General features: G+C 50.5%; 1 protein-coding gene across 3 annotated transcripts in view; it reads left to right on the top strand.

Moving 5' to 3' along the window:
• NDRG3 (NDRG family member 3) overlaps window positions 1-18,604 on the top strand; it is a 69,910-nt gene extending 51,306 nt beyond the window's left edge. Inside the window, exons 4-17 of one of the 3 annotated variants that reach the window (XM_069872209.1) lie at window positions 4,426-4,531; window positions 5,193-5,313; window positions 5,809-5,871; window positions 6,198-6,258; window positions 8,330-8,416; window positions 8,946-9,002; window positions 10,232-10,335; window positions 10,735-10,800; window positions 12,409-12,460; window positions 13,805-13,852; window positions 14,535-14,570; window positions 14,654-14,705; window positions 16,522-16,560; window positions 17,060-18,604. In XM_069872209.1, coding sequence (XP_069728310.1) covers window positions 4,426-4,531; window positions 5,193-5,313; window positions 5,809-5,871; window positions 6,198-6,258; window positions 8,330-8,416; window positions 8,946-9,002; window positions 10,232-10,335; window positions 10,735-10,800; window positions 12,409-12,460; window positions 13,805-13,852; window positions 14,535-14,570; window positions 14,654-14,705; window positions 16,522-16,560; window positions 17,060-17,238 — 1,071 coding nt within the window. In that variant the 3' untranslated portion in view covers window positions 17,239-18,604. Of the gene's footprint in view, window positions 1-4,425; window positions 4,532-5,192; window positions 5,314-5,808; window positions 5,872-6,197; window positions 6,259-8,329; window positions 8,417-8,945; window positions 9,003-10,231; window positions 10,336-10,734; window positions 10,801-12,408; window positions 12,461-13,804; window positions 13,853-14,534; window positions 14,571-14,653; window positions 14,706-16,521; window positions 16,606-17,059 lie in introns of all 3 variants that reach the window. The other 2 variants (XM_069872208.1, XM_069872210.1) reach the window with 2 other exon arrangements.
• The last annotated feature ends 2,098 nt before the right edge of the window (window positions 18,605-20,702 follow it).

Below are 20,702 nucleotides of genomic sequence, written 5' to 3'. Positions count from 1 at the left end.
AGGAAACACGTAGTCACAGGAAGGATGTGAAAAAAACGTGTTTGGCCAGCTCTTCCCTTACTGACCACTTAGATGACCATTGTAACTGGGCTGTTCTGCTCCATGTTTGGAAGAATAATAAACCAGTAATGATGTAATGAAATAATAACTCAGTTTTTTGGCCATTCAAGGCAGCAGTTGTATCTTAGAGGTTTGAAGACTATTGTCTTAGAGGTTTGAAGGCTATTGAAGACTATTGAAGACTAAAGCATGATGCATAAGCCCTGTGTTAAGCATCCACCTCATGCTGTCACGTGGCTGTGGTATGTGGGAGAGCTGTTTCAAAGACATGTAGGTGACAGGGAAGTTGTGTGTTGTAATCATGTGACATCTGAAAATGGTTTTGTTCTTTGCAATCATAGGTCAAGATGAAGCCCTGAAGCTGCAGGGCAAAGTTTCAGTGAAAATAGAAGTTCGCTGGAGAGCTGGACATAGAAGTACCTGCAGGGAGGCTGAGGGTGAAACTCAGTCTTAGCTCTCCAGGCAATCTTGGGAAGGAGATCAGCACAGTGTCACAATGTAGGTAAAAAAAGTGAATGTAGAGACCCTTAGCTCCAGTGTAGCCTCTGCTGTTCGCTTTGTAGAGCTTGGAGAAATCCTTACAAAACTAAAAGGCTTTAAGCAGTGGTAGCAGAGGAGGGATGCTGCTTCCCAAGAGGATGATTTTCATGTTGTCTAGGAGCTAGCAAGAGGAAAAAGAAATAACCTGAAGCACTCCCAGTCCAAGGCTTTGTACAGGGCAGGGAAGAAGGTTGCAGATTTAGTATCTCAAATTTTTTAAAGTGCCACTTGCTGAGCCATGTTCAAAGTGGGATTTCTCAGGTTGCCTCTGTCTCCAGTGGGTCCTGCCTGTGTTTGAATTACTAGCATGACTGCAGGGGTAGCGAGGGCTGTACTCAGCAGACAGAACTGGTACCTGGGGCTGACATGAAAAGCCTCTTCTTAGCGGGTGATCCCATTTCCCCAAATCACAGTTTACACAGTCTGCAAAGTCAAGGGAAGTGAGAGAGCAAGGATTGATTCTGAGCTCAAGGAAAATCTCTCCCTTCGCTACTGGAGAGCCGGAAGCTCAACTTGGCCTTTTGAGAAGGCAGAAGTGCCTGCAGCACGATGCACGTTGAGGTGCTTGAGCAAAAGCTTGAGAGAGGAGTGGGTATTTGTTTTCAATGCCTTGTCCAGATCCTGGCTAGTGGAAGCACGTTTGACTTATCAGCAAGTTTGTGTGTAAATCCAGAACCGCACTGCTAACTTGTCTTAACGTCATCAGCTTTTTGTGGATTTATGCGTTTTTCTCACTGTTGGCTCAGTCTGGCGTTTGTGCTTCTGTTTGATCATCAACCTTTTGCTGCTACTTGCAAACCCCTCATCCTCTGGAGGTGCATTTCCATTAGATGTGAGTCAGTTTACCCAGCCTTGGGCTCAGGGCAGGGAGATTTCTTCTCCTACCCCGTGTACTTCCCTTAGGCTCTGCGCCAGCACCGGCATTTGCCGGACCTCTCTGGGAGCTTCTTAATGCATTGACCTGGCAGAAATCTAACACAATAAGATTACAAAACAATAAAAGGCAGCTGGATAGCTTCCTGCTAGGTCAGTGAGTTAAAGCTGCTTATGGCAGAGCCCAACAACTGCCAGAGCTGGCAGAGACCAGCTTTTAATGGCAATCAGCCACTTGGTTAGCTGTGGAGTGAGGCAAGTGCAGCTGGGGGTTGGACTCTGCGTGAGTTTGCTGCACTCTGCCGTTTCAGCCATGTGTGCTGCCTTGGCCTTGTCCGAAAGCTGCCAGTTTTGTTAAAGGGCTTGTTAAAAACTGTGACCATGGAGAAAGAATCTGGGGAGCGGGTTGGAGCAGAAGCCTTATGAGAGGCAGCTGAAGGAGCTGGGGTGGCTTAGCCTGGAGAAAAGGAGACTGAGGGGAGACTTCATCACTGTCTACAGCTGTCTGAAAGGAGGTTGTAGCGAGGTGGGTGTTGGTCTCTTCTCCCAAATAATAAGCAATAGAATGAGAGGGAATGGCATCAAGTTGCACCAGGGCACGTTCAGATTGGACATCAGGAAAAATTTCTTCACCAAAACGGTCCTCAGGCACTGCCAGAGGCTGCCCAGGGAGGTGGTGGAGTCCTCATCCCTGGAATATAAAATACAGGTAAATGAGGTGCTCAGGGATCTGGTGTAGTGGTGACAGGTATGGCTGGACTTGATGATCTCAAAGGTCTCTTCCAACCAAGCAATTCTATGATTCTATGAATGCCACTGCCATGGCTCACAACTTGTCCCACTGGAGCACAGAACAGGACTTTGCCCAGCTTAGCAGAGCCACCCAGAGAGCCGAGCAGACATGCAAAGGGCAGAGTCTGGTGGTTTCCTGGAGGCTCAGAAGACAGAGGCTGTGCCCTGGGCTTTTTGGTGCCTCCTTGCTGCACGCTCCCTTTGCACACATGGAGTGGTTATTTTCTACCTGCACAGGGTGCCTTGGCCCACAGCCCTTCTGAAGGGAAAGGGAGCTAGGTGAGCATCAAGCTGTATAACACCACGTTCTCTTGCCTGCTTCTAGTGCGGTCAGGTCCTGCTGTGTAGGAACTCAGCTTCTCCACACACACACTGCAGCAGATGCCTGCGAGTGATGCTCAGCCCTCTTCTGACGGTGAGGTCAGGCAGAGCTGTCTGGTTACCCCTCAGAGCCAACCTGGAGAAGGCTGCGGGTGGCCTCCAAGAGGAGAGGGGAAGAGGCTTTAGGGCCCATGAAAAGAAATACAGGTGGGGAAAAGAGGATCTTTCACTGCAAGAACAGAATCAGTCTGCCCCACAGCCAGCCTTTGGCAGTGCCCAGAGAGGAGGGGCAAGGCAAATTCTGATGTGCTGCATGCCGGGTGCTCTTCTCTGCACTGTAGCTGATCTAATCACTTCCAGGTTGGTGGAAATTACTGTTTAAGACAAAAAAAATTCTGTGTAAACTAGCAAAAAATTTTTTTTGCAGTTGTAATATCCTAGTTTCTGGCTGAGCCATGAGGCTGCTCCCTAAGCTGATGGTTTTTTAGTATCAAGAAAATTGATGCTTTTTACAGTAAGTCGGAGCATGCCTCTGCTTTGATTACTGTATATGAGAGAGAGGACTTACAGATGACCTTGTTCACTCAGATACTGCCATCTCCGCAGCTTTTCCCAGGTCTGTAGTTATCCCAATGTTTGCAGCTGTTTTAGTTAAATTCAGACGGCTTCATGGGCACTTGTGTGTTTGTCACCGTGAGATCGTGGCTTCTGTTTCTGCACCAGACAAGTATCAGATAGGTGCCCAGAGGCTTCATGGTCCTTCTCTTCTCATATGCCAGACACAGGGCAGAATCCTCAATATTTTTCTTGGGAAAAGGCACTGGTTTGCTGGCAAGTCATCAGGAAACAGGTCATGAAACTGCTGAACAGACACCCAGATGAAGACCAGCACAACTGCCTGTGTCTGTGCCAGCTGCTGGAGGAGCCCAAGGGTGTTTTACTAGCACTTTACCAAACCTGATGCAGAAGAAAAAATGTTCAAATAAGGCACAGTGCTCAGCCTTCCCTGGGGAGACAAATCAGGGTTGGCGGGCCAAGCTGCAGTGAGCTTTAGTTACAGCAGGATGGTCAAGATCAGATGGGCTGTTAGCCTCGTGGCCAAGGTGTGTCTGCAGCAGACGGGCAGCCCGGGGAGCAGTGAGGTGCAGATCTGTGTCCTTCATTTTTAGTGCTGTTGAAGGCAGAAGCTGCTGCCGCTCCCCTGTGCATGGGTATAACCTCCAAGGCAGCCAGTGGTGGGGTCTGCAGAGCTTTGGTCTCTGTGCTGTGTTCTCATGCTGCTCCCAAACATGCTGGTCCGTGGTCCCTGGGGCTGGGGCTGCTGCCAGCCTCTCCAGCATCACTCTGTCCCCTGGCATCAGTTGCCCATGGATGGGACATTCCCGGGGCAGGTCAGAGGTTGGAGGAACACTGAGAAGAAGCTTGTGAGCTGGTGGTGGTTTGGAGGGAGAGGGATGCCAGCTGGGGAGCGAGGGCTGATCTGTGGGACTGGAGCTGCATTTGCAATGCCATGAGCCCCTACAAACAGATGGACACAACACCCGGCTTCTGCTGTGGTGCAGCAATGTCACTAAAGGCCACTGAAGTAAGAACTTGGTCACAGGAAGACACAGCCCCAACTCCTTCACGTATCTGTACAGAAGCAACCTGCTTTTGGCAGTGGTTGGAGAGAGGTTTGGCAGGGCTGCAGATTGCAAGAGCTGTACTGAGCCACCAGCTGTGGACGATGCTGAACGATGTTCAGGTGTGGATGAGACCCATGCTGCTGACCCTCAGTTAGTGTTCCCTGCAGCCCAGGTAGCACACATAACACAGGATCTCCTTCTTCTCTCTCTGCAGGAACATGACATCGAGACAGCCTTCGGAGTGGTCCATGTCACCATGCGGGGCACACCCAAGGGGAACAGACCCGTCATCCTCACATACCACGACATTGGCCTCAACCGTAAGCCTTCACATTCCCTGGACCCTGAAGAAGTGGTCATTCATGGTATTTGCTTTTGAGTGTGGGGACCAGCGGGACTGACCTGGAGCTGAGCTGGGACAAGTTTTTCTAGGGTAAAAGGATAAAGGTCTGCAGGAGAGAGAACATGTGACACCCACTTGTCCATTCCAACAGCCCTGGCAAGGGAGGGCAACGTGGAAAGGTGGAAATAGGTCCACCCACCACACTCTAGTGACTTGTTGCGTTGTCTGATAGAGCTGCCACAGGGCATCCATTCTCCGTGTGTGGCGTAGGCGAGCAGGTCCATTCTACAAGGCTGCAGAAGTAGTGTAATGTTTGCAGTCAGCTCCGTTTCTCTTTCCGCGTCTTCCTCCCCAGCACTACTGTTGTGTTCGCTCCTCAGCATGTGCTGTGAGTACTCAAGTGCTGCAGGGCCCTGGCTCCTGGGCATGCTTGCTGGGGTGACGTTTGTCTGCCTGCCCTGCCATCGTGGCAGTGCCTTTGCACAGCAGGCAGCAGGGCACAGCAGCGGGCATCACCCAGTACCCACGGCCTTCAGCAGGGTGGGAAGGCTTGTGAGCATTAGTGCCGTGGTGATTTTGAAGGGAGGATTGTAGTGACACTGCAAGAAATGTCTCATTTCTTTCTCTTGTTGTTGTAGACAAATCCTGTTTTAACGCGTTCTTTAACTTTGAAGACATGCAAGAGATCACTCAGCACTTTGCCGTGTGCCACGTGGATGCCCCAGGCCAGCAGGAAGGAGCACCCCCATTCCCATCGGGGTAAGAGCTCTGTGGAGACCTTTGTTGTTCCAGGTGCGGGCTGGATTGCAGTCTCGACTGAGGTAGTGCCCAGTTTAAGCCAGTTGGGCCTGCCAGGCTGAGGGTAGTGGGAGGCCACTCTCAGGATAAGGAGTCTTCCCAAGGGGCATTCATGAAACTCCCTTACTACTGAGGCATGGGTAAAGCCCTCACTAGTGGTAAGTGCTGGTACCATCTTTCTGACCTTAGGCCAAGACCAGCATGCTGCAGTCTAGCTGGAGCTCCTCTATCCATCTGTCCATCCTCCCACAGGAGTCTGACTGCCCGAAACACACAGCTCTGTGTTAGTCTTGCTCTGGGGGATGGGATCCATACAGTTGGCTGGAATATACAATACTGTTGCAAAATAATCACCTACACACATATCCGTCAGATGTTCCTTGGGTAGAACTGTAAAGTAATCTCTGTTGAGCTGTATTTGGAGGTGCTTTGATTCCAGTCTCTCTTGGGTTTCAGGTACCAGTATCCCAGTATGGATGAACTGGCTGAAATGCTGCCTGCTGTTCTGACACACCTGAAGTAAGTCTCTGAAAGGAAACGGGGTGAGCCAGCTGGATACAGCCATTGCAGTCCCTCTCTCTGTCTCTGCTGACAATATCTGCTGTTGCTCACTGAGTTGTTGCAAGAGGCCTGAGCATCTCCTAACCTGTGTAACCCTATCTGGTTCTTAAGCAGAACATTGTCTGCACATGAGACAATTTATGGCTGCTGCATCACTGATGGATTGGTTTGAAAATGAACCATAAGTGAACATCTGAATGCAGGGAGGGGAAAGGGTTTCCTTTTAGGGATCCTTCAGCTGTGAGCTCGTTATCCTTGCTGATTGTGAAATGCCTGTATTTCAGCTTGAAAAGCTTCATTGGGATTGGACTGGGAGCTGGTGCTTATGTCCTCAGCAGGTGTGCAGTAAGTATCTCTTCATTTCGTTGTGACTTATACAAGCTGAGGTCTTCCACGGCTCAGACTGACCATTTGTGGAGTACTGGCAAAAGAGCAGTAATTATAGTAGGCCTGCAGGGAGACTTGCGAGAGCTACTTTGTGTCCAGGTGGTTAAATTGGAGCTAAGGCTACTCTGAAGCTATGACAGACATGGAGAGATTGTAACGTCGTCTTTGAGTCAGGATTGCCCATCCTGGCTGCTAGGAATATCCAGCCTCGTGTCTTCACAAAGACTGGCTGCATTACCGTGTGCTGTTTCAGTGTCTCACAGAATCGTTTAGGTTGGAAAAGTTCTTTAAGATCATCAAATCCAAGATCATCAAATCCACCAAACAATTGATTTGGTGATGTGCTGTTAGCCAGCACTGATGAGGAACGTGCTTTTTAACTGGAAGAAAGTAGATTTGGTGCTCCACTCTTTGGTGAGAGAGCGCTGGCTTTATCAGTACTCACTTCTACATTTTAATCTGGCAGAGTGTTGATAAGCATGTGAAACAGTGGCATAGTTTAGCAGCCCAGGAATTTGTCTGAATCTTTCAGAGACAGTGTTAAAAAATACAGAATTCTGTCATTCTTAGTAAAGTTTGCTTCGGGTTGCTGGGTGCAGAGAGCTGCTGCTGATTTAATGGCTATAAATTGATGAATGGATATAAATTGGAGAGGGGCAGATGTAGACTAGACATGAGGAGGAAATTCTTCACAATGAGGGTGGGGAGGCCCTGGCCCAGGTTGCCCAGAGCAGTGGTGGCTGCCCCATCCCTGGAGGGGTTCCAGGCCAGGTTGGTTGGGGCCTTGAGCAACTGGATCCGGTGGGAGGTGTCCCTGGCAGGAGAGTTTGAGCTGGATGGGCTTTGAGGTCCCTTCCAACTCAGACAATTCTAGGTTTCTGTGATTTAGGCCAGTTATTATTTTGTAAAGCCACTTCACCATGCAGCTGCCTCTCCTACAGAAAGTTCTCTGCTTCCTGTTTCTTCAGTCAGGGTTGAGCCTGGGGCAGTGTGAGGCACTGGTATTTGCTCTGTTCCTTGCTTTTGTATTTTGGATAGTTTTCAGTCTTGCTAAAGAGAAGATCACACGAACGAGCCTTTGTCCTCAGCTCAGTGAAGTGCTAGAAAGACCTTGCCACGCTACCTGGACTGTAGACAGTTTCTTGCTGAGGGTGTAGTTCATAGAACCATGGAATCATTAAGGTTGGAAAAGACTTCTGAGACCATCCAGTCCAGCCATCAGCCCTTCCCCACCGTGCCCACCATGCCTAGTTATTTCCTTCTGCTTAACCAGTGCCAATCTACACAGTGGAGTGGGAGAGCTGCTGTAAAATTTCAACCTTGGAGTGAGCCTGAAGGTCACAGGTCATGTTAGGTTGCTGGGTTTGTGTTTGCAAGCACTTCTCATAGCATTTTGTCCCAAGGTGAGCTGCAGGGTGCTGGGGCTGCCAGGCTGGAGCAGGGGAGCAGGTGTCTGCAGGCAGTGACAGCAGCGCTGCCTGAGCTGAGCTAGGAACCCCTGCAGCTGGAGGTCCCCAGGGCTCCGCAGGCTGTGGGTGCTCCTGGGGCTCACTACCAACTCCTGTGGCATTCACCAAGTCGTGCCAGTTTGCCATATCTCCACCGGGAGACTGCTTTTTCCTTGAGGAGTGGAAGGAGGTACTTGCCGGGCATAGGAGACAGTCCAGGTCCTTCCTGGAGGTGCCAGGTTGGAGTAGAGTGAGTTGCTGCCCACACCCCTGTAATACATTGGAGCTGGAGCAGGATGTGTGTTGACACCATGGGTGACCGGCAGACCCTGCTGGGGCCAGCTCAGGCCACAGATGCCGTGTGAGCAGTCAGTCTGTCAGAGCCAACAACTGCATAAAGCGAGGTCTGGCTGGGAGCCGGCTCTGGGCCAGGCTGTGAAAAGGCCACTGCCTGCCTGGCACAGAACAAGCTCCCCACAGAGTCTTCCTTTTGCTAGAAGGTTTCCAGGTGCTGTGCCTGCTGTTGACTAACGTGTGGACTGAATCACCCTTCTAAGTGTGCCTCTGCTCTCTCACCACAGCTCAGCCACCCTGATCTGGTGGAGGGACTCGTTCTTATTAATGTTGATCCATGTGCAAAGGGCTGGATTGACTGGGCAGCATCCAAGGTGAGATTCTCCTTCTCCTGTACATCTCCTCTCCCCAGCACTTAACGAACAGTGTGTAGAGTAAGAAGAAAAAGTGCAGGCGTTTGTGGCAAGAACTGTTCCATCTCCTTTCTGTCCCGGCTGCCTTTTCAGGTTGGTCATAGTACGACCTCCACCACAGGAGCAGGGCTGGGTGTGATCATGGGTGAATGAGAAATCCTGGTAAACTGCTTGGAGATGAGTGGCCATTGAGCCCTCAGCTCTCCACTCTCCTCAGGCTTCACTGGGCTGAGGCTGAATGGATCTTTTAATTATTTTGTTATTCTGGCCATGTGCAGTTATTCAGGGTTCCAGGTTTCTGGAGAGCTGTGTTCTGTATGCACAGGATTCTTTGGAACCTTGCACACCCATCCCAAGCATCAGTCATTTGTTTCTTAAATTGCTTAGGTAGTATCTCTAAGTTTTTTTTCTGAGGAGCTGCTTTGAAGTTTGTAATGAAACTGCATTTTCCAGTTAGTCTCCCTCCTCCTCATTCATGGTCACTCTTCAGTTTTCAGGCTGGACAACCAACATAGTGGATATTGTCTTGGCACATCATTTTGGCCATGTAAGTACCCAGCAGATGTTAACATTGCCTGTGCAATGTATGTGGAGCTATCACTTTTGTATGTTCTGCTCTGAAATAGCTCTGGTCCATCAAACAAGGATTGTGAGAGATAGTGCTGTCTTCTCTGCATGGCAAGCTGGCATCAGGGCTTTGCACACTGCAGGGATCATGCACATCCTCTCAATTGCCCTGACTGTCTCCAGGCTCCAGATGTGTCCCACAGAAGTAATGTTGCACACAGTAGCAGAACTCCTGTCTCTGTGGTGCCCAGGCCTCTGTTGAAACAAGTGGCAGCTGGTTGTCTGCAGCCAAGACGGAAGCCTTGGGCTGTAGGGAGAGCACAGATCAACTGGGAGCTGACTGCAGGGCATTGTATGTGTTCAGATGTTGAACCGCTGCATTCTTCTCTTCATCTTCCCCTTCAGTTTCAGCAGAGGCAAACCACTCCCTCCTGAAAACATCGGATACAGCAATGCCTTCTATTTGAGCGTTACTGGCTCCCAACCAACAAGCGTACTGGGCAACTGCAAGGGTCTGTGCGTTGTGCACTCTATATACGACACACAGGTCAATCCCTGACCTGAAGTCCTTCTGCAGCCACAAACATCAGCACGGGAAGGAGTCACGTAGCTTCCTTCTGCTCAGAGCACATACTATTCTCATAGAATCACAGAATCACTAGGTTGGAAAAGACCTTTGAGATGATCAAGCCCACCCCACTCTGCTTTCAAGCCCCTTCATTATATGCAGTGCTTCCTTGCATTCCCTTTACTCCTTGTCTCGCTCTAGCACTCATTGAAATGCAGTTTCTTTGTAGAACTGGGAGTTGGGATATTTTCATTTGGTCCTAGTCCAGGGGCATACTTACAAAGCTTTGCTTCTTTAACATTAAGGATAAGCAGAAGACGTTCCTAAACTAGTGATCTTTATAAGGATCACCGAGGCAGGGGAGTTACCCCATCCCTGATACCTTTGTACTCTACTGCAGCAGCACAAGCATTGCTATTTGTAAAATCATAGTGACCTTACTTGAGTATGGCGCTTAACAGTTGTGTCACTTCCTGTAGCCTGGGTACTAATGCAGAATGGAGCTGCTGCCCTCTGCATTATTGTTCATAGGGGAACGATGTCTGTGGAAGCAGTTTAATGCTTCAGTGTTTTTATGAGTATCATTCCTTTATTTGGGGGAACAATGTTCCCTATCTTTCAATTATTCTGCTTTTGTACAGGAGGAACTGCAGGCAAATCTGGATTTGATCCAAACATACAGGCTTCATATCGCGCAGGACATCAACCAAGATAACCTTCAGCTGTTCCTCACCTCATACAACAGGTACAGTATACTTTTTTGCCTGCTAGACTGCTCCCAGAGCTTCAATGCTCAGTAGATTCGCTGCTGTACGTATTATTCTACTGGATATTACATCATATTATGTCATACGAGTCGTTGTCCTAAGCCTGGTCTTCAGCCATTGTCCTGAGCCAAGCTCAGGCTCATGCCTGAGTGACCCTTTCCTACCTTAGCAGATTGTCTCTCTAGGCACGCAGCCAGCTTACTGTGAGAGCATGGATCCTGTGTTCTGGCAGCTACTGCTCTTGCTCCTGGTCATGGAGAGTGATAACCTGTTTCCTGGCTGCTGGAGCCATCACACCTGGTTGGATTTTGTATGCTCCCATGATAAACAGTTTCCTCTCCTGGTTTGATGGAGAATTGTTCTGTTTTGTCTTCCAGCCGCAGAGACCTGGAAATTGAGAGACCAGTTCTTGGCATCAATGAAAATACTGCAAAAACACTCAAGTAAGTTGCTCTGAATTGACCTGTGTCAGTCACTGCGCAGGCCCTGCAGCAGAAAAACTGTTGCTGCTTCTCAGCAAGAACCCCTCCAGCCCAAGCGCTGAGCAGACCGTCCAGGCTGTCCTGGGCTTTGGTGCAGTGCTGTCAGCTGGAGCAAGGCGAAGAGGCGTCTGGAAGGCCCTTCATGAAGAACTCGCTGAGAGTCTCCAGAAGGCTGAGGCAGAGGAATCAGTAAATCCACCCAGCAGGCACAGAACTTGCTGAGCTGTTTGAGTTTTTGCATGGAAAATGAGGGAGGCAAGTTTTTGTTGGCTGACACTAACTGCCTTCCCCCACCTTGTTACCTGCACGGTCTCCCAGGGATGGCAGAGGGCTCTGAATGCAGAAGATGCAGGGATGTTTTCCCACTTTGGCGGTGACTTTGTTGTTTGGGAGAGGACACTCTATGTGGGATACAGCTGGGAAGGGACAGACACTGGAGAGCCAGTGATAAGCAGCACTGGGGAAGCATAAGTACATTTTCAGGTTCTAAGACAGAAAGCAAAAGGAATCCATTATCTCCAGTGTGTATAGCACATGAAGACTGTACATTGCAGTGCTTGCTGTGGGCTGGGCTCTGCGCTTTGGGCTCTTCCCTTGCACTGTGCTGGGCTCTGCCCTGTGCTTCTTGGACAATGTATGGACTTCTGTTTCTGCCAGTCCTAGGAATGGTTTAGGCATCCACAGCCAAACCTTCTAGATCTTGCCTAAGGGGTGGATTTCCCTACTTGGGCTCCAGGAAAAGCCAGTCATGCTGTTCTCTGTCATACAGGCAGCTGTAACTCTCTGTGCGTTCAGGGGACTCGGGGATCTGCAGACCCTTAAAACATTTAATGTGGCAGTGTGGATCTCTTTGTCAGACTTGCATATCAATCCTCTGTCTCCTTGAGGTGGCACTCCACAGGCTCTGAGGGCTGTGGTTCAGAGCCTCTCGAGTCTGATTGTTGTCTAGTCAACACACAAATCGAGGTCTCTAGCCAGCCCATTCTTACCTACATCTGTAAATGAACAGTGTGAATTCACAACCACTTGGTCAGTGACCTTCTGTGTGCTTTACACAACGATTTTTAATTGTTCTAGAATGCACAGAAAAATGGATCTGAAGGCACAGATTTGCCAACAAGGGCTTTGATACCCTGACATTTTTCAGTGTAGTCTATTCCCTAATATCTTTTGTATTGCTGCCTGAAATCCAAACCAAGCTACAGTGCTGACCAGTAGCCAGCCTCAAAAGCATTAAACCTTGTTGGATGTGGTAATTTTTAAATTCCTAGCAGATTTTCATTTCAGAGAGCACATTCCCTTTTGCAGCCGGGGATGGTGTTTCTCCCAGCCCTAGGCACATCTTTTAGTGTGTGTGACAGTAGTGGTAGTTGGTGTGCATGGAGGGGACAGTGTGGGTGCGTGCACAAGCCTTGGAGGGTGTTTTAGTGCAACAAAATTTGACGGCAGATAGGGATTTTGCTGAGCACTGTTAACTTTTCATGAGGCTGTTGGTTCACAGAGCCCAGCCTTCTCAGAAATCCCTTAGATGTGCTGTGAGTAACATCTCTCTGTCTGGGTTTTGATCAGGTGCCCTGCCCTGCTAGTGGTCGGTGACAGCTCACCTGCTGTGGAAGCAGTGGTACGTATACAGGAACGCTTTCTTCTTGTCACATTACCCCACAAATCACTTTGTAAACCTGCCTCACTCCGCAGTGCTTTCAACTTGCCCAGGACAGTCACAGAAAACCTCTGTCCCAAGGTCTTTTCTGGTCCCCAGCTATTAAGATCTGTCATCCTCTGGTGGGAGAGATGGGGCTCGGGAGGCTCCATGGCCCTGCAGGGCAGCTCAAAGGTGAGGGGGCAGGATCTTGTGCAACAAGTGATGCAGAGGACCCTGTGCAAGTGGAGTTCAGTTCCAGTCAGGAATTAATGTTCTCTTGCTGTTGTACTGAGACTGCCTGGCATTTAAAAATAAGCAATGTGACTCCAGTTAGTGTGGAGGGGAGTCACAAAAGCACTGCAAAAGCACTGTACCATAGGGAAGGCAACTCTTAGAGGCATCTCCTTCCTGTTTGTTCTCTGCAGGCACCTATAACCCACTTCCCTGCCAGCACAGATGTAAATGGGGCATGGCATAGTGAAGCATGCTTGTGGTGGATGTTGCTCCTCCCCTTCAGGAGATTGTGGGGAGGCCAGGGGTTTGTGAGCAACAGAAGTTGTCTTGAGAACCATGGAAGAGAGTAGGAGTCTCCTGAAGCAATAGCTGGCACTTAGGAGCCATGCATGGGGAACTGCTGCAGGGCTTCTTCTGGTCTTGGCCTGTTGCTTTTCATCAGTCTGTTTGGTCTGGAAGTCTTGGAGACATTCTCCAAGTTTTGCTTGGCTAGGACAATATTCCTGAGTATTCTCATTGCTTCCAAGCCACAGCTGGGGAATTGCGATAGGTTTTACTGGATCTTGGCTTGCCTGTCTGGTTGCTCATGTTCACAGCTCATAATACTCTCCCCTGCTGCGCTTGCTTTTCCTATAAGGCCTTGCCTATTCTGTCTTTGCAGTAGCTTATGGAGAAGAGGTGGCCGTGGCCTCCTTGTCTGGCACTGGGGACTCGGTGATCCCCTTCTGTGCTGCACTGCACAGAAGTCTCCTTCCTTGCCATTCCTGTTGTCCAAGCCCAGGAGCTGCTCAAGGGTTTCATCGTGCATCCCCAAAACCAGGGGATGATTTCCCTTGAAGTCATGGCCTTCTCTCTCAGGACGGTGACATTCTGTCATCGCGAGGTCCCCTTGGGTGGGAACACCTGCCTTTCCTCTCTGCATCTGACATTCATTGTTCTCTTTTTATGTGCTCTCTGCTTTCTTTGTTGGCCCCAGAGAAGCTCCCACTGCTGAAGGCAGTCACTGCCTTTGGTGAGGCTGCTCCACATTTTACATCCAATTCTTCAAGTTTTCCATGTGACATTATTATTATCTTTCCCTTGTTTCAGGTTGAATGCAATTCACGTCTTGACCCAACCAAAACAACCCTTCTGAAGGTGAGTGCCCCTCCAGAATTCATTCCAGCCTACACGAAGACATCATTTTTGCTGAGGCCAGCTCCCCTTAGGATTCTCACTTCCATGCATTTAGCTTTAAGATGTTTGTGGACAGGAATTCAGGGCTGTTTTCCCTCCTGTGTGGAGCCAGACTTGGGAGAGAAGAGTTTTTTGGGGGTTCCCTGAATCACTGCTTTATAGCCACTCCTCTGTTGTCTTTAACCAGTGGGGAAAACCTGCTAGGAAGTAATAGAGTTGCCCTGCTTTCACCCTGCTCTCCACCCAGCAACAACATCACTTTTTCTGGCTTTATACTAGTCCTTTCTGTCTTCACCCTGGCTCTGCAGCATGCCAGACAGCTGCTGGTCAAGAGTCCAGCTTGGGAAGAGTGGCAGGGGGAGCCAGGGCGGTGGAGAGTTACTGCTGGACTTCTGCTCTATGGCCTGAGATCGGTTAGTAATGCAGCTTCCAGGATGCTGGGTTCCTTCAGGAGCAGGAGCAGACTCCCAGAAGTCATAGCCCCAGGCCTGGCATCGGCTGTAGAGACATGGTGATAGAAATGTGCCTGCTGTGGCAGTGCAGCCAGGTGCTGTCAGCCCTGGTGGGGTGGGCAGGGCTGGCTCGGTTGGGGTTGAGCTGGGGTGGAAGGGTGGTTCACCCTCCCTTTTGCTTCCCGTTGCAGATGGCTGACTGCGGGGGCCTGCCCCAGGTGGTTCAGGTGAGAAACACCTCTCGCTGTCCTGTGGCACTGGAGTTGTCCATGCGCTGCTCGCACTGAGACCGCTCTCTCTGTTCCCACAGCCTGGCAAGCTGACTGAAGCCTTCAAGTACTTTGTGCAGGGAATGGGCTACAGTAAGTGGCAAACAAAACTTTCTGGTTTGGAGGGGGGTTGTTATGCAGGGAACTCAGCCTTTCTGGTCCATCTGAGCCCATTGACATCTGTCCCCACCCATGAGTCAGTGTGGTTGCCAGGAGATCCATCCATGCTGGGAAATCAACCGGTGTGCTAAAAAGTCTCAGCAAACCCATGATGTTCCCTGCCCTGCATTTAGTCTGCACTGCAGCACAAGTGCTGCCCCCTTCTTGGTTGGCTGATGTTGGTAAAACCTTTTCAGTCCATCTTTGAGCCAGTCCAGCAAAGTGTGCTCCCAAGAAAGGTGTATCCAAAACCCGTGCCTACCTTCTCTGGCATGGAAGGAGTTGGCAATACAGTCTCATGGTTGTGGTGAGTACAGGAGAGCTCTTTCCTTTCTCCTCGGACATCGCTGTTTCTTTCATGCTCTTACCAGGGGTAAGCAGTATCTCAGAGTGAAATCCTCTAATGGCAGAACAGAGAGCTGTGTGATTCCCAAGACCCCCAGGGAGCCCAGAGGGAGCTGTGCATGCCCTACCCTATGGCTTCCTCCTTGTGCTTGGAGACAGTGACATTGTGTCTTGAGTGTGTCAGCCTGAGTGCTGTTCAGCTCCCCTGACCCTGGTCCTGCAAAGGCTGGGGGTCTTCAGGACTTCTCAGTGCGTTAAAGCAACTCAGTCATCATTGCAGGCACCTTAGCCCAGCTCTGCCTTGTCTGCCAGGGGCCAGGGCTAGGAGTTCCCATCTGTGGACGATGAACCTTCAAAAACTGGAATTGTGGCTTGATTCCTGTGACTGGTTAACTGCCGACGTGGCCACCATGGCAGCTGTGACACTCCCAGTGGTCTCCACCTGGCCTGAAGTTCTTTGCCAACTCAAGGGCATCAGGCCTTAGAAGAAGTTGTCCATTTCCTTAGAGCTGTGTGTAGTTGGCGTGAACCTTGTAGGATGATTGTGTACTCCGAGGCTGATCAGAAAAGCCTGATCTTGCAGAATAAGGTGACTGACAGCCTGAGAGCATTTCAGTGTTCACGTCTCGTGTTCCTGGTGTTGCTTAGAGTCAGCAAGTGCCTTCATCAGAGCAAGGACTTCAGCAGTACACTAGGGGTCAAATCTCTTGCAAACAGGATGCGCGGCTCTGGGGAAGGACAGAGGGTAATTTTTTGCTTACAGAGTTTGTAGCTAGTCCCAGAATGGTTTTCCCAACTTGAGTGGGCAAGACCGTGTCGGCACTGCCCAGCAAGGTCTCGTCTTTAGGGGAGAACAAGAGAAGCACGTCAGCAGCTTGCCATTTCTGAAATGCACAAGCCAGTTCCTCTGCAGCTATTCTTTTTCCTTCCATGTACTGGCTGAAGCAGTGGCACCTGCCTGTGCTGGCACTGCAGATGGAAGGTAAAGCCTTGCAGGAGGCTTGCAGCAGAAATCTGATGCTGTCAGCTCAAGGAAAGAAGTAAATTTCTGTTCCATATCTGGAGTTACAGAGCATAGCTCAGTTTACCCACTGTAGAAGAATGACATCTCTGTTGGGCAAGTGTGTGTACAGTAAGGTCACCAGGTTCATTGCAGTTTCCAGCTAAAGGTATTGAAGAGATCTGACCCCAGTGGATTTTTGAGCCAGCTTGGCATCTCCCCAAGATGCTCATTAGCAGCTGGGTTCACAAATATTGGGAGCTTTCAGCACAGTGTGTAAGCTGGGCGTGGAAGGCAAAGTACTAAAGCTGGGGATCCCAGGAGCAGCGTAGTTTCTAGTCACACACGGCAACTAATTGGCTTTTTCCTGTATTCATCCCTTTCCTTGTCTCATGTTGTTTCCAGTCCCCTATGTGCAGCTCAGCCACCTAAGCACTGAGTCAGGTACCTTCAACTGTGCATCTGCCTCGACCCCAGTCTGTGTGCTGAGTTGATTGATTTTTTGGGTGCCTTGCTTCCTCGGCATGTCCTGCTGGCCTGTGAGCTGGGCTGATCTGTTGTACACGTATGCTATTGTTTTTCACCTTCCATTTGTACCTTGTTGATTGTTGCATGACTTCAGCTCTGTGGTTTTCCAGAGTGACGAGACTGACTTTCAAAAGGTCATCGGCACCACAGCTGCCGCGGTCTGCACAGACTCTCACCGTGACTGCACTTGCAAATGATCTGTTACACTTCTGGCACTTGCTCACTTTGGACCTTTTGAAATTGGGCCTTACACATTTTGCTTTAGACATGCAAAGAGTTAATTTTGGCAGTGAAGAGTGAGTTTTCTTCCTGAGGGTACAGCTTGGTTTATGCTTACCCAGTTATCTGCCTGCCTGTGACCCTTGCTCTCAGAACTTATCCCTCCACTAAGTCCCACGCTTGTTCTCTCTTGCAGTGCCAGCAGCCAGTATGACCAGGCTGATGCGCTCCCGTACTCACTCCTCCTCTAGTGTGGGCTCTGGGGAGAGCATCCGCAGCCGGTCCCACACCAGCAACTACGGTGAAGGGAGTGCTGGAACCCCAGAAGGAAGTGACCTCCAGGATGCACCTCAAACCATGGAAGTATCCTGTTAGGCAAGAGCCCCTCTTCTGGATTCAGACAACTCCACTTGCCCCCACTGAACCCACCCAGAATCTAGCATTTCATCCAACATGGCATTAACTGTTCTCTCTAACTTGTGCATGCCCATCTGAGCCTCCACCTCCTTGGTAGTCTGTACTTGACATTACTTTGGTCCTTTCTGTATGCCCTTGGCATCAGAACCTCTTTAAAATTTGTTAACATTCCGCGATCTTAGTAAGTCCTGTTACTGTACATGCTGACCCCGTCTCCTGTCTGTGCTGTATATCAATCCAGATGACAGCCGTTGTCTCCCCTGTTCATTTAAATATTATTTCTGTGGCTTTGTGAGGTTTAGAATTGCTTTCTAGTTGTGCTTCTGCTAAAGGACCCTTGTGGTGCAGTCGGTAGGGCGTCTGCGGGCCGTGGGAAGGCAGGACCGGGGTGCTGGTGAGCCTCCGGGCGCTGGAGCAGGTGGCACTCGTTGGCAGAGCTGGGCCTGGAGTGCAGAACCCAGCAGCAGGTCTGTGCGTTCCCGCGGCTCTCAGCGTGCCAGGCAGCTGTGGGGAAAACAAATGGTCAGAAATACCGTCTTGGTCTCATCGCTGTGTGTGTATTAAGAAGGATCAGAGTGATTTCTTACCTGAGCCTCCTGAAAGGACAAAGCAATTAACAAGTAAACTTTGCTAACCAAGGTGCACTGTAACCAAGTACGAGGGAGTACATGACAGCAGCCCTGACCTCTGGCCCAGATGAGCTGGCCCTCTGTCTCTGCTGCCGAAGGGCCAGAAGTGGTTAACACAGAGGCACTCGCTGTTCCACCCTGGCATGGGTGACTCTAACATCAAGTCCATTGTGAAATGGGCAGCAGTGCCCCTTGCCAGGTGGAGATCCTGAAATCTCCTGCACTGCCAGCTCAGCTTCCCGCTGCTGCCAGCCCCAGGCAGGGTGTCTGCACAGGGTACGAGTTGAGGCTCAGGAGCCCCAGTGAATGTGAACGACTGCCAGCAGATACACGGTCCTGCAAGTTGGGTCGGAGCGTGAGCAGTGGGCACCTCCATGCGGGGACTGTCTTTGTGGAGTTCACGGTTCTGCTGCCTTTTGATGTCTGGACAGGTCACGGAGGGCAGGGGGCAAATGCCTGCTTTGTGCCAGGGTCTGGCTGTTAATGGGAGAAAAGGGATGAGTGGTCAGGCTACTGCAGGTCTTGACAGATGAGCAAAACTTCCTTTTGTAACTGTTGAACTGCCCTGATTCACTGGGAGCTGGCCCCTCCGAGGGTTACACTCATGTTCTGCTCCATTTCAGGTAGGGAATGGGACTGGGAGGCTCTGCCTGAGGGGAACTTTGTACCAATTATTAAATCAAGCTATAACTGAGTTTCATTGTTACTCTGCTCGCAGTGTTTCTGTTGGCACAACCCACAACCCTGCCAGTTTTGAAGTCTCCTGTTGCGAGAGGCAAACGCTTTCTCCTGGAAGGGGGACCACTGGCCACAGCTTGCAAGAGGTGTGTAGTCACAGCTGAGCAGGAGCTGTGCGGCCAGGTGGCCCTTTGTCCTGTGTGAGAGCCTGTCCAAAGGCGCTGGAGAGCTGGCGTCTGCAGAAAGGCAAGAAGGATCTTTGACAGGGGAGACCAAACTGATGGCTGCGAAACAGGCACACTGCCCAGGATTGCCTCCAGCCAGGCGGGTGCTCAGAGCCACCGCCCTGGGGGAACAGTTCTCTGCACTGGTGTGTTGAGTGGGTATAACTCAAAGTGAACCTGTAAACCCTGTGACGAGGCAGTTGTCGTGGCCGGAAGAGGCCGAGGGTAGTTTGAGAGGCAGCATGAGGGCTGTTCGCACGTCTGCCCACTGCTGTGGGTGGAGGAGCGCAGCAGCCCATTGCCTAACACAACTGTTTGTCATTTTCTGCTTTTTGGACCCAGCTTCTGCTCTCGAGTCGCAGATCATAGAATCATAGAATAACCAGGTTGGAAGAGACCCACCGGATCATCGAGTCCAACCGTTCCTATCAAAAAAAAGATGCCGGTCCTCTCACTTCCACAGAAAGCTGGGAGTGAGGAGGAGTTAAACTGTAGGCTACACATTAGTCCCACCCCATGCCCACAGCCTGGACTCCTGTGCTTTGCAGAGGATCTGCACTGGAAAGGTCAGAGCTGTTAAAGAGACCAAGCTCACTGCTGCTAAATGCTACATGCAAAGCAACATATGCAAGAGAAGAGCTGGTGTACATGCAGCCCTCTGATCTATTGCCACTGATGACTGAGAAATGATCTTCCTTCGAGTTCCTCTATGAAAGTGCAGCAGCGGCCCAAAAGCAGAGCAAATACAATGTTAACGGGAGTTAGAGGCACTCGTAGCCCAGCAGGCGCTGGTGCAAGCTCGCCAAGTGCTGTTGGTGTGGAGCAGGGGAGCTCAGAGCCCATGGACAGGGAGCCCAGGAGAGGGAATAGATGAGATTTTAGCAGTTTGGAAGTGGGATGATTAAGAAGAGTGTTTTGTTGCCATGGTGGTTCATGGGCATGGGCAAGGCGAGATTTGTAGTCAGGGCGGTCACATATTTTATTACCCCAAGGATAACCAGAAGCAGTAAACTCGTTTTCACGTAAGCGAGTGCTTCTCATGGTAGAAATACAAAAATCCAAGTGAAGTACAAGATGAGAAATGACTTTAATAAAGGACAAAATGTATTTTGGGTGGCAATAGCAATTACAACCAAATGCCAGAGCAGAACTTGGGCTGATGACAGGATTCCCTGGGCTGGGATCCCAAACAACAGCAGTGCTGGTCCCAGTAGCTGCTGGGGTGTGAGCTGGACACCCCTGGAGAGCATGGTTGGCATTTCCACACCTTGAGGGCAGCACTGAGGTTGGAGTCGGTCCCTGTAAAACACCAGAGTGTTTCCTAGACCTCATTCTTCTGGCTGGAGTTGGGATGCCCAGAGAGTGCCCCAGGTGCACAGCAGATGGAGCTGGCGCTTTCCAGCTCTCCCGTGCCCTTAGAACTGAATTCCCAGTTGCTCAGAACTTTGGGACAAGTGCCCTCAGCGGCGCTCCCAAGACTCCCCTTTGGCCGAAGCGAACATCCTTTTACTTCAGCAGCACGGGGTGAGTCCTGCTGAGCTCAGCTCTGCCAGAGATGTCTCTGGAGTCACTGTTGGAAGAACTCGGCCGTGGGCTGTTGGGGCTTCTGGGCGGCGCTGCCTCGTGCCCGAAGCTGCTGTACACTTCCCAGAAATCCACAATCCTTGTGAGATGGCAGCTTCGCTGAGATGGCAGCTTCGCTGAGCTGGCCCCATCTGGGACCACGGCAGCTCCTGCTCAGGCTGGAGCACACTGGGCACTCACAACTGGACAGGCTCCTGGGGAAAAGATGATGGAGTCAAACTCTTCTTGGCAGAGCCTGGTGGTGGTAGAGGGATTTTTCCTTGTTTTTAAACCAGGAGGTGGTACAGCTGTGGGATGAGAGATGGGT

The sequence above is a fragment of the Phaenicophaeus curvirostris genome, chromosome 18 (assembly GCF_032191515.1).
Source record: "Phaenicophaeus curvirostris isolate KB17595 chromosome 18, BPBGC_Pcur_1.0, whole genome shotgun sequence".
NCBI classification, from domain to species: domain Eukaryota; kingdom Metazoa; phylum Chordata; class Aves; order Cuculiformes; family Cuculidae; genus Phaenicophaeus; species Phaenicophaeus curvirostris.
This window is presented reverse-complemented; position numbering and strand designations above follow the sequence as displayed.